Raw genomic sequence first — 14,721 nt, 5'->3', positions numbered from 1 at the left:
ATATATATATATATATATATATATATATATATATATATATATAATACCTGATCTGTTGTTTATGTGATTCATATTATTGTTTAAGGTGGTCTATTCTTTACCCAGTTCTTTTTTTCCCATCATCTTTATCATTATTATCATCATCATAATCATGAGTCCAATAGATGGAAAGGAGAGAAGGGTCTCTAGCACTGCAACCACAAGAAAGCTATTAACGTTTTGTTGTTGTTGGCCGGGCGTGTTGTTCTTCTTGCCGGGGTATATATTCTCCGCGGCATTAAAGGGCGTGTCTCGAACTCGGGATTTAACACCTACTCCGTAGTGTTTCATAAGAGATGAAGGAAGAGGGGTCCAGCTTTATTAATATTTACAACAGTGCCCCTTTGCCGTCGTGTTGGGAGAGAAAGCGCCTCTGGGGGTGTTATCCCACTACACTACCGGCCGTCTCTATGTCGGTGACGGCAGGAGGATTACCGTTAGGACAAAAGGTGCCGTTCGCTACGTCTTGAGATTTATCATCGTTGCGACCTTTGCTGCACCAAAGATAAAACTCTTAATCGCCCTACGATTTTTTCTCGTTTTCTGCGTTCCCTTTGCATTTGCTTTTCCTCCGACTGAAACGTTTATATAATAATGTTTGAAAGAACGAGGCAACCTGTCACAAGACTGATTATTCATTTTTTTTCCATCCCTTGTGAATCAGTTTACACGAGTTTGAAGTATAATTCTGTCATTTTTAACTGAAGGAAACGTTTGAGCGTGCTACGAATATTTCAAATCATTTGTTTTATTGCTGTCGTCAGACATTTATTCGTCCCTTATTCTTTTTTTTTCATTTTGTTTTTCATACCTGCTCTGAAGTGAATAAAAATGTATTGGTAATTCTACCTACCTGTAGTAAAGTTTCCATGTGTAAATATATATAATATGGATGTTTGTTTTTTATAGTACCTACAATTTTTCATATGTACTACCAAATATTCACTAGTGTTATATATATATATATATATATGCATGTATCTAAGCTTGAACCGTATGGTTCCCTGGTGTGATACTATATAATATAGAATGTATAAAAAAGGATAGAAAAGGCAAGTATCAATCGGTAGTACTCGTGTTGTTTGTTTTCTACTTATTTGTATTTTTTCTAGTGTTACATGTAGGTACGTAAAAGTCGAATCGAGAATTCGTTCTCATAAAACGTGCACTATTGTATAAAAATTTTTACTAGAAAAAAATAAACGAAATGTACTAATAGAACTATCGGACAGTTGGAGTAGAGTGAAATTTTCGAAGCTGAAACTGAGATCTGTTCAATCTATTCCGGGGTTATTGTTATATGTGCGCGCGAGTGTTTCTTTATTGTATCTCTTTATTTTTATTCCAAAAAATCATCTGAAAACGCCGAACGACCTTTTGGTTGATTTAATATCAAGGAACTGCATATTTTGCTAAATTGTTCTATATTAGTATACTAACTATATCTTAATTTAATTACTTATAATATACATACCTAACTGAAATTAAAATTAATTTGCATAATTTTCAAAATAACTATAAGACTTGCACGACTATTTATTTTTCAAGACAATTTTTATTGTATAATGTGATTATAATCAAATATTACATTATTCTAATCGTTTAATATAATATTAATAATTTAAGTATCTTTTAGTTGTTAGCTTCTGGTTTTACTTGCATATGATTTTATTACAGTTATAAGATTTAATATTTTATATATTATATATATATTAGTATGGTGTGTATGTATATCAAATTATATTTAAATAAATAAAATATTAATGTTACTTTTACTATATATTTTACAGCTTAAATTAAAAACATTAAACTGATTATCTAATTTCTTAGGTTGGTATTGAAAAATATAACTTCTACTTAATAAAATTGTATTATTAGTCAAAAATAAATATTTCGATCGAGAAACTCTACGAGACTCTTTAAAAAAAAACTTGTTTATTTATTTCTTTGTAAGTAATTTAAAAAGTTTATTTTATAATGTCTTACTAGTTTAACGTTTAAATTTTCAGTTGCTAGGTTTCGGGACAAGTTTGGTACATATAATGGATTAGACTTTATAAAAATATATATTTATACTGAATTTGGAAAATATATTAGAGTTTACTTGCATGTAATGCAATTTGTTTTTATTATTTAAGTAAATTGTGGATTAATGAATTCAACGTGAATTCGTGATCTGATATTTTAATTTATTTATAATACGTTTAATTAGTACATTAAAATATAAAAGTATTTAATTATGTTAATAATGATAGTTAAAACTGATTATATTTATTATACAATATTTGTAAATTATTCATTTTTCTATTATTTTTAGCTATTGTTATACATAGAATATACGAGTATAATAATGTATTAAACACACACATATAAAAATATGTATTTTACTAAATAATAATAAATTATGAGAACTAACTGGTTAAACTGGGATCATTTATACTATTATCAACATCGTGAGTTGTTTTTAATATTTTTACATAACCGATTTCAGGTGACAAGACATAAATCCTAACATTTTGTAAATATTATCTGTTTAATTTTTTTTTTTTTTTTTTTGTTTACTAATAAATCATGACTTTAATCGTTACAGCAATTTTGACCGCGTTTTTATTCATTAACTGATGGACTATATATATATTATTTTTAAATTGTTTTATTTTATATTTTTTTTCTACCGCCAAGGGAAGAGGATAATGACGTTAACGTTAGCAGCTATCCCAAAATATTAATCAATGTTAGGGTGAACAAATTGCTGTCAGAGATTTTTTTCGCATTAACTGCCACTCGTTCCCAACTAGATTTATTAGCATTGTCTATTAGGAACAGAATAAAACATATTTGTTAACATAGTACTTGATATGTAACAGTTGTAAATTGTCAAATCGTGTTTGTTTTTCCAATGACAGAATTGTTTTAATCTCAACAATTTGATGTAATATTAAGTTATACGGACAATCATAATTTTTTTTTTTTGTGTTTACTTGAAGGTTTATACTTAATACTATATTTGTTTAAAATTCAGAACAGAAAATAATTATTTACAAGTAACTGAACACAAATAAATTCAATTATTGTATCTTCTTAATATAGTTTTAAATACAGGAAAAATCTAAAATGTATATAAAAAAAAAATATTGAATTAACTCGTAAACAGAGCTAAAATTCTAATTGTTTTATTAAAGTATTGACTGAAAAACTTTTAAATGTCTAAAGTAAAATGTTCTCATACTTATATAGGGATACCGTCCTCAATATTGTTCCAAAAACTGTTACTAAAATCTTTTAGAAATGATGCACAGGCTCCATTCAACCACCTTGCTACCGTGAAACATTAACGACAAAACCTTTTGTTTCGAACTTTGCGACTATAGTCGATGTACAGAAGTTAAGGAAAACTTTGTGTATTCAGAAGACGCCGATGCTACAAACCATTTTTTTCTAAGGGTCTGGAAAATGTCTTCTAATTTGTACGTATTTTTTCTCATTCCACTCTCTCTTTCTCACTATTTAATGACATTTTACATCAAGTGCATCATCAGCGCTATAAAAGACACCAAAAATAATTATTTTTATTTGTCAAGTTCTTCTGTACATCGATGTTAAATTATAATTTTCTATACCTATACATATATACATTAAACACGTTTACTTTGTTACTTATTCAGATTTAAATTTTTGATAAATATTTTTATTCTCTTACGTTATCTCCGTCAAAGTTATCGAAATTTTATAATCTTTAAGTCGTAACTCATGAATTAAAGCAACACTTAATCTTATATAGGTATAATTGATCCACCTATAGATAAATTCTATGATAAACTTATTATTTATTTTTAATAGCAAACTATAAATAAAACATTCATCAACTTTAAAAAAAAATGTAAGATTTATGCAACTCTAATATTTAATATTGCTTTATTTTTTTTTCACTCTCATAAGCGTATTTACTATTAACGAAATCTTTAACTATGATTTTAACATAAATAAAAAAAAAAAAAAAAAAAAAAAAATAAGACAAAAAATAGCGTAAATAGCGCAATTAACTAATATTTAAAATAAAATTTATTACTTTATTTATTTATTTTTTATATTTAAAATCACGAATACCATTATTATATAACACAAGTTGTGTATGTATATAACAATACTTTTTTTAATTCATGATAAACGAATTGATTAAAAAGTGTCGTACTTAAATGATTAATTAACAGATATAATGTATATTACACATTTAAACATGACTTTTTTTTTTTTTTTAATAATAATTGATTATTATGCATCACGAAAAATAATCTTAATATTAATATTATACTATGATAAGTTTGGATAACTACCTTGTATAATTAAAATTCAACGTTAATATTGTGCAATAAAAGTTTTATGATTTGTAATTACAGTATATAATAACAAATTTCGAATCTCTTTAAACTATTTAGTTCATTCTCTCGAATTGTTTTTACTTGAAATTAGATATTTAATACAATAACTACTGGAAAAAAGTTGAAAACTATTCGATATTCTTTTTTCCACATCACAAGTTGATACTGAAATAAACTCTTATAACTGGTAAATATGGTGGTGATATGTTATTGTCATAAACATTAATAATACTTGTCTTGACATACGAGTTGGTTAATAAAGGAAAAATATTGTATATAGTCACTTATAAATTGTAATTTCTTGTAATACAACTAATACACTTACGAGTGATGTTAGCATAATGATTATTTTTATCGACTTATTTTGTGGGAGAAATGTTTTAATTAAAATTAATTAATTTTAAATTAAAACTTAGTTAATTTATGTCAGGCTATATTGTAGATTTACTGTCACTTGGGATTTTTGAAAGCTGCCTTGTCAAATTTCAATAATTATTACGCTATGCCTGAAAACACATACAGATGCTTACAATTCACGGCTCGACCTCGCCTCTGGCATTTTAAGCACCGCAAAGAGATAGTGTGATGAAGGAAGAGAGGGTGTTCGAACCGTGTCATGGGGAAGGGTTTAAACAAAGCGGAGGGAAGGGAAGGACACCATGTGGCATGTTTATTATTATTGTAGTGGGGTGTAGGCAAAAAGTTAAGCCGCTTTTTCCATTAACGGGACTCTGCCGCCGGCACCTGCTAAACAACATAAAGGAAACTCTATTTAATATTATATTCGTCTACTATCACGCAGATGTATACATGAGGAAGGTGAGAAATACGTCTATTTATTCGGTTAGATAAATGTTTTTCGCGTCAATTTTACCACCAAAAATAAATATATTTATATTATATATAAAATATATATATTTTTTTATTAGACCAATAAATTCCTGATGCTTATCGTCTTTATTTTTCGTCCGTCCCCTATTGGCTAATATATATATATATATATATATATATATAATAATAAAACAGCAATAATAATAAATGGATATACACATACACACACATTCACTCACTCACTGACGGCCATCGCATATACAGGGAAACCTATTAAATTCGGTTCGTATAATATACGTGTATTATTTTTACGTGCTCTGGAAAAATAAGGTTTGCGCGGAATTATTATTAATATATTTTTTTTAAGTGCCATTCCGCCTCCCCCTCGTCGTGCGTCGAACGTTTACCCAAAAACCATTAAATCGTGTGCTGCGAATACATTCTGAGGTACTGTTATTACGCTACATATTTCACACGGTGCCGGCTAGATACCGATCTGAGTCCATAAAAATAAGATATTATTAATATTGTTGGCCCGTTATTAAAACAAAAAAGGCCCTGTCCAAGTTTACAGAAATTTTGTGAATTTATTATATGTTGTTCCAGGAAGGTAGTTTATTATTATTATTATTATTGCTTTAATGAAAACATTCTATGTAAAAATTATTTTACAATTATTTACAAGTAGTACCTTTTTCCAAATTAGTTATTGTCATAAATGATTCACTTTTTGAAAATATCCTATATCCACATCAAACTTACATATACTTTTTTTGTTTACTTTGAATGTATTTGATTGTTAATTGTAAATTGTATGACAAGTTTATCTTTTTTTTTTATGTGTGGTATATATGATTAATTGTAGCACAACTACAGTGCAATATTGATCAGTTTATGTTGGTAAATTTACTTCGTACAACTGTTGATCGCGGTATATTTATCCGTTAAATGCACAATACATTATTATGATTACTTATAAAGCATTCAATCTATTTACAGGTATAAACGTTCTTTTATAATTTATGTTGAGATAGCTGAAAATGTAAATTCTTCAATTAATCGTAGTTGGTACAAAGGTGACTATTTAGAAATCGCGTTACGAAAAACATTGCGATAGAAGAATACACCTACTGATGAATAATATGTTTCGTTATGGGATGTAGAGATTCCGTTAAATATCCGTCTTGTGTATTTCTCATTGTGTATGTGCAAATGTTATTTATGATAGGTAAATCCACATGGACAGCTTGAATTTATCTTTTGCCAGAGTCTTCTTGGAATGACTTATTATGGTGTTATTAACGTAGACAGACAGTAATCAAAGGATATGTTAGTGTTTGTGTGTATTGTTTAGGGGAGGGGATGAATATGAGAAGGAAAGAAAAGAAAAAAAAAAGGTTAGGATTTTCTATCTCTACCATTTTTTCTCCGCCCGACTGTGTGACAAGTTCCATTTAGATACAGGCTCGCGAATATAACAAGGGATGGGACAAATAAAGCACCCAGAACACTATAGGAGCGGGAGGGAAGGTGACAAGTCTATTACACGAGCCCTGGATAAACGCATTAGACGCGTATGTCCGTCCGCTCTCTCACAACTATTCCGATGTTTGTCTAATGCTACGCCATTCGACCCGAAATAAAACCGAAGCGTCAGGTGGAAATAAAGAACAACACATATCGTGTAATCCATCACCGTTACAACGATACCTAATGCTTAAAAATGTCTATACCGACTCTAGTCAGCAGAGACTATATTCATTATTTATCATAAAGGTTTCTTATAAGAATGGTATTACATAGTTTATAATAAACATAACCTATGAACACACATGCAGTGCATATGTATATGAAATATTTAAACATAAAATACGTTTCATTCAATATAGTTTTTATTTTATACTGTTTAATCGAAAATGTATTGATGTACTATGTATTTTTCTTCAAAGCGGATAATGAATAATAATAAAACAATTTTTCATATTAAAACTAAGACAAAATGTATAAATATATTCTAAATTATTTTAACCATTATTGAAAATAATTAATTTTTTTAAGTATAAATTATAGGTGTGTACTAAATTGAAACATAAATCTACAACAGCTGCTTTTTTAACTGTTAATACATTCTAATGATAATGTTAGTTTTTAGAAATTCCTTAAAAAGCTTTCATCTTAAATGTCATTTTATAAACTTGAGACAAAAATGTTGAGGCAAGCTCGATTTTAGAAAAAATATGTTTTTTTCTACATTGATATTTATGAAACAATACTCATAAAACAATGTACGATATAGCTAATAATGTAATTATATATATCTTAATTTATTTTCGTAAAATAGTGTTATATACTTTAAAATCATTATTAAGATACACTTACACGATTCTCTCGGAAAGTTTAATTGAGTTAAACGTGTGTGTGCATTTTAATAATTATTTTGTACATGACTTAATTAATTGAATGTTGTTCATATATGCGAAAAACATTTCTGGTACCGTATCGCCACTTAAAGATAATATTTTATACAAACAAACTTTTTTTGAAAGTAATGGTTGTGATGAGATCTTATTAAAATACATCATTCGTGGCTGTTTACAAACAGAAGAACTGTTATAGAGCACTTCGGAGTAATTCAATAAGGGTCTTTGTAGACTATATAGCTTATCTTGAAAATGTATTCCCCTTATGCATGATATATTAGATAATGCTTCTATAAATTAGCACATCTAACGAACGCATATATAAATTATCTTAAACCAACAATTGCTTTAAAAAAAAATAAAATAAAATAATTTTTACCAAACCTATACTAAACATATTTTATACTTAGATGCTTATACATTTTAAATACTTATTATACATTATTATGTATTTGCATATTTGTCTAGGTATTTTTATATTCGGTTTTATTATATAGATATGTTATAGTTATTTATTAAACTTAATATTCTGACATTTTTGTATTTGTATATTTTAAATGGGATTTTTGTTGCTAATTTCTTATAATAGAATTTAGAACCTATAAATATACATCATCTTGTGTAATCAATTATTTAATATTTTATAATCTTAAATAATGGGTTTTGTTCTATTATACCATTATTTACGTATTTTGTATTGAAAAATTCAAAAATATAAAACAATTTTTGTTCGTTTTGCTGTGCATTTCCACGCGGGTTTTCTCAAATAAGTTGAAGGAATGTTCTATGAATATAGCAAAGGATTCTCGTTTATTAAAATATAAAATCGTCACCAAAGAATAGGATAACAACACGAGGTGGGTAAACTCCTCTTCTTACTGATCCAGAACAAGGGGCATGAGGATTTAATAACGTTATGCGGCCTGAGAATAAAAGAGGTACGCGTTGGGGAACAAAGCGCAATACCCCAAGACCTTTGCACATCTGCTGTCAGACGCCAAGAGAGATGACTTTTTTATATTAGCCACAACCTGGATCGTTATTAAAAGAGCGGACAAGCCAAGCTGGTCTTATATATAAATAATTATTTGTTAGTACGCCCACAGCGTCGTCTTTGACCGATTTTGAGATGAACCACCTGAGCCCAATCGATTTGGCTTCTTATTTCTTATAAGAGATGTTGTAACGTTTTTTAATGTAAAAAAAAAACAAAAAGGGCCGTCAAATTTTTAAAATTATAATGCATCTCATCTTAATACTACTATTTAAAAAAAAATTAATTTATGATAAACGTATGTTTTTTATCATTCTGAATATTAATCATACCTGAATAACTATATAAAGTCATTAAGTTGATTTTCATTGCTACAATAATTTAATAGGTATTTAAGTTTAATACATTTTTAGATGAATTAAATATTTTGTTTTAATAAATTATCGGTTTTTTTCGTTTAATATATTTTACAGCGATCAAATTAAATAATAAATTCGTATCTTGAATTTTAACTCGTATATAACAATTTATTATCAAAGCCTTATTGAAACACATTGTTTATATAAAAAAAAAAAAAAAAAAAAAAAAAAAAATAGTAAAAAATATGTACCTACGTTTGTTATATAATTGTATCGTTATACATTTATATATTCCTTAAGTATGTACTCAATTTATATGACATTGAAGTATTAGAATTATATTAATATATTAAGTAATTATTTCCTTACTTTTCATTTTAAATTTCTAAAAAAAATTATTTATATTATTTAATATAATATAGTGCAATGTATATGTAAAATAAGTTCGATTGTTGTATTTAACATTAGTTTACTTTGTGTAATATATTCTATTTGATTCAATTTATGAAGAGCAATTTTCAATTTATATAAATTTGTTCGTGGTTATTCCTATATATATATATATTTATTTATATTATATTATTGACTTTTTCGCGTATTTTATGAAAATATAAATTTAAAAATCAATATCATTGAAACGCATTGATAAATTAATATTTTTATTACTTTTTAAAATTGCCTCGTGTCACGATTATTATGTTTTTATAACGTTCTTACCGTGTTGTATACACCTTATGATTTAATTTAATTGCTATATAATAATATTTACCGTCAAAAAGTTGTATACGAAAATTTTAATTCGTCATAAACTCAAAAGGTAATAAAAATAAATGAACAATATAAAAGTATAATAGTTTATAACTTTGTATTAAAAATTAAAAATTCAGGGAGTCGAATAATGAAAATATTTAATTTAAAAAATACTTTTATTTATTAATTACAAATGTCAATATTATTGTTTGTTCGGGCAAATTAATTTAAACGTTCTTGACAGTTGAAGTTTTTCTTATTTTTTCGTTCCTATCTTTACCAATGGTTCCCATGGGTTTCAGGATTAGCAACAATAATAATGAAAATATAATAAACCGTAATTAACAAGTAGGGTTGGTCCAGCTGATAAACAGACATGTCCCCAGGGTGCTTTGGCGTTGTCTTAATTAAATTTATTAGCCCAAGAGAAAGTAGAAGGTATATACACACAGTAACCACAGTTGAAGTTTCATAGTAATTCTTGAAATGTATATATATATATATATATAGATAGATAGATAAAGAAGAATAAAAAATAAAAATAAAATACAATTAGTCGCAACAGTTTGCTGGAGATATAGATAAAAACATTTGCTCTTTGAATTTTGAATAGCTACTCAGTGCACCCATATATAGTGAGGTATATTTATTTTTCTTACTGCTCTGTAATTTACATTACGCCATAAATATAACGTACCTATTCAGTTTTATACATCACTACATGTATCGCGAGATTAAATGTTTGTTTACGTTATGTCTATGTAGAGAATATACAAAGAACTTTGTTTGACAAGACAAATAAATTAAACATTTAATATTAGAACAAATCTTGTAATTTTAACATCACATAATTCTTCTTAGAGTGTTTGAAAGAAATTCATACATTATTATCTCTCTAAGAAGTTAATTTAGGTTAGATTAGGAAAAAAATGTTTGCGAAAAACTTGAAATAATATTTTACTGTTTTGTTATATAGTATAACATTTTACTATAATGATTTATGGGTTTTCATTTATATTATGCCTAGTTTATTTACGAATTACGACTAAATAAAAATTTCATAAAATAACTTTAAGATTTAAATGTTTTTTATATTTTATTCACGTTTGTATTGTTGAAAATTTTAACACGTATTATCAATGAACAATAATCGTCTCATAGCTGTTGTTAATAACTGATAACTGTTGTGGATACATTCTGTATTTCAATGACAATTATAATATTGCACAACGAACTATTGGAGTAAACGATGATCTCAGCGGCCGGCCTTTGTACTTATGCGAGTTACTTATATTATACATGTATATATATATATACATGTGTGTGTGTGTGTGCCCGAACTTGCACATAGGAAATTAGTAGATAAAAGTTTTGATACATTTCTGTTCACCGATTTTCGGTACTATTGGGTCCAGCGTAGGCGTATAGCATATATATTTTAGTACATGTACATTATTGTGCATTATACGTATGCTAACCGCACGCACGCACATGCATGTTTGACATGTCTTTTCCACGGTAATTAACAGCCATAGTCCCTCATAATTAAGTATGACACTGTCGAGCCAAGTTCATGGAGCACATACACTCACCGCCTACTATATACACTTTGTCTGTGGAATGAGTTTATGAAACTTACACTTCTCTGTATATATTTCCGCTCGTCTAGGGCGTCGACATTGTTAAGCAAATATTTGTTTCAGTGATACACGTTCAACGACTGCAAGGTTGATACAGCGAGAATCTTTACCACGTCGCCGTAGGCATATACGTTGTGTTTTCCGACTTAATATTTTATGTGTGTGTGTATACGGCTACTTGTTGCCGCATGTTTCCGCACCGCCTGTGATAGCGGAACTAAACGATAAAAAGTGTTAACTCGTCTTAATTTTTATTTATCCTGTATTTTTTCTGCTTTTCAGAAAAAGATTTACCCGTCGGTTTTCCAGTGATCACCGAAGGCCCGGGCACTCACAAATCTATTGAAGTGGGCCATAACGCCGTGTTGCAATGCACCGCCACTGGTAATCCACAACCGACCATCTATTGGCTTCGAGATAGTATGCGTCTGGACTTAGACACAAACCCGAGATACTCGATTCTTGAAAAAGGATTTCCAGGTATGTATCTTGTTTATTATAATATAAAGTCGGTTTACTGCAAACGAGGATGTTTTTTTGCGTTCAAAACATCCTCCCCTGGGACCTTTGACTTAAGCAAACGACCCCGTCGATCGTAAAGTTTCTCCGGGATATAAGTTTTATTGGTCAAACCAAAAGGTGTAACATTATGGCTTTTCAAACCTTCAGACTTGTATAGTACTTTCTAATTTTTCTTAAGAAATATACCTATAGCTATAAGTACCTAGATACTTTGTTTATATTTGCATCATGTTAATAGTATAAACAAGCTTTATAAAAAATTTCCCGTTTTATATTATTTATATACATATAATTTAATTAACTATAAGACATATTTACGCATTTGAATAATTATTATTTATATCCAAGTAAAACATCTATATATTTTGATAAATAAAATTAATAAAATTAAAATCGATAAATTATAAACATTTTATGGAAATTCTTATTCTGTATATCTACCAAGTACATAGTAAGTATATATTTAATTATAATGGATAAACACAACTATAATATAAGAGTTTTATTAATGTCGAATCCAAATAGTTACAGTATTTTATTCAAAACTGGGTATTTTTAAAAATTCATCCAGTTTTATTAATAAAATCTCGCATGTTTTTTATGAAATGAATTCTGTATATTTTCTCTGTTTGCAGTAAATACTATAGTTTAATTAATTTTCAATAAAACCAAATCGTTACATTTAAGTGTACTTTGGCTTCCAATAGACGTTATGCGTAAAATAATCTGTAAAATTACATTGAACCATTTTGTTAAAATGTATAAATGTATAATATTTTTTCTATACTAAAAATTTTGAAAACCTGACATACTTATATTAAGTAACAATACTAATAATAACAAGAAATAAATTAATAATTTTTCTTTGGTATAAACTTAAGATAGCTACGGTAGATAGATAAGCTTATGTTATTAATTTAGAATTTAAACATAGAACACTCGCTAAATATAATGTTAATAAGAATCATAATATTATTGACTTAAAAAACAAATTCAGACAATTTAGCTTGTTATCGAAAAGTAATTATTTTATTTATAATTCATAAACCATTCAATTTTTAATCCTTAAGACTTATCTGCCCCCTTATTTTCTTTAAATTTTTCATAGAAAAATACTACAAATTAAGTTATGTGTTCTACTATGTATGATTATTCTTATATATACTATTCATTTGGAAAATTGATGCATTATCTACTAAAATTAAATATTTTATATGAACTTTACGATTAATATCAGTTACACAGTTACTTGTTTCGCTGAAATTCACAGACCATGTAACTCAATTATTTCGAGCATTAAATCATGAGAAAGTTGAAACCTTATTGAGGAGTTGAAACACTAACAAACTTCATTTAGTTTCTTAAGACTTTTCGTAAGTAAACCGTTCAAAGTTGTTAATTTCGTGAACACTAATAAATATTGTTATAGTTCTTATTATAGCAATATGTTCAGATATAATTTAATTTATGCATCTCTACTGTATTGTTTTGTATTCATTATCCGTTTAATTGCTAATTGAATATTTTTAACTAAAATCTTCAAACAATCTTAAATAACTATTGCAGTTATTCATAATATATAAGCAAAATACATCGATTTATAGCATAAAAAGATTATTTGATAAAGTTCGCCTAGGTGGCTTAAATAAGTACAAGTTAGCAGTGCCGTAACTTAGTTTGTCGAATGGGAATATTGTATTAAAATTTCCAAATGCCATAACAGCTATTCGTGAGACAGCTAAACAGCGAGTTAGGTTAACGAAATCGATGAGTGATAACTATTGTCGAATAGAAAGAATTGCAAGCGACGAAAGTGGCAATGAGTTGTATGTTAAGTGCAACTTAATATTGTATGTATAGAATCAACACAGTTGGTATTTTTTTCAAGGCAGTCTTATATCAATACATTTATTTTACTGTAAAAAGACATAGTTATATCAAAGAGTTTAGGAATTAAGGCTTTTGATTTGCCGTACTAAGGATAATAAAATCCTAAAAATATTTTACCATTGTATTTAAAAAAAAATAAAAATATGGTACAGTATTAATATAGTTACTTAATATTATCTATATAGCTATAAGTATTCATTAAGGATGCATCTAGGTATATTTTGAAATATACACTAAAAGTAATAAAAGTTAAGTGAGGATGTAATGAATTGCGATTATATTATGTATGTCCATAGTTTTCAAGCTACACAATCACTTAAGTAAACAAATATTTTTATTTTTCATTTATTATAATATATTACACGTAACTTTATTTCTAAAAAACTATACAGGTTTTAATAATATTATAAAAATAATAAGAAACTTCTTCAGTTTTATGAAAAAATGAATTTTATCTGAAAAATAATTATATATATATTTATATTTCATAAAAGAATATTATCCGTAACCTAATAAACTTCTTATATTGTAAAAAATTGTAACTTTGGTATTATTATTATTATTATCATCATCATCTTCTTGACTTCATAGTTATCAACGAAATAAACATGCAACTTTTAGAATGTTATTTTATTTAATCTATAGTTTGAAAACTTAATTAAAAATTAAAATATTTTTATTTGTTAAAAAATAATATCTCATCTTTTATGTATCAGGTTTTAAAAATAAAATAATTTTGCTTAAATATGAAAATTATTTACATAATTATTTTAAATTATATAATAGTATAATATTTTAAGGTAAAAATATTTTTTTATATTTATTCATATATTTACATTATGGCACTGTTTTTTTAAACATTTTTTTTATGATTCCTAAAAATTCTCGTGATCTAGT

At 27.0% G+C, this 14,721-nt stretch overlaps 1 protein-coding gene across 8 annotated transcripts in view; it reads left to right on the top strand.

The window, feature by feature from the left end:
- The window catches only part of LOC112598096 (tyrosine-protein phosphatase Lar), a 158,633-nt gene that overhangs the window by 80,665 nt on the left and 63,247 nt on the right, over positions 1-14,721 (top strand). For all 8 annotated transcript variants that reach the window (XM_025344432.1, XM_025344439.1, XM_025344438.1 and 5 more), the window contains one exon: positions 11,695-11,892. In XM_025344432.1, coding sequence (XP_025200217.1) covers positions 11,695-11,892 — 198 coding nt within the window. The remainder of the gene's footprint in view (positions 1-11,694; positions 11,893-14,721) is intronic.

This window comes from Melanaphis sacchari, unplaced genomic scaffold (assembly GCF_002803265.2).
Source record: "Melanaphis sacchari strain LSU unplaced genomic scaffold, SCAv2.0 Contig45_pilon_pilon, whole genome shotgun sequence".
In the NCBI taxonomy this organism is placed as follows: Eukaryota; Metazoa; Arthropoda; class Insecta; order Hemiptera; family Aphididae; genus Melanaphis; species Melanaphis sacchari.
The sequence above is the reverse complement of the archived record's forward strand: the minus strand, read 5'-3'. Positions and strand labels throughout refer to the sequence as shown.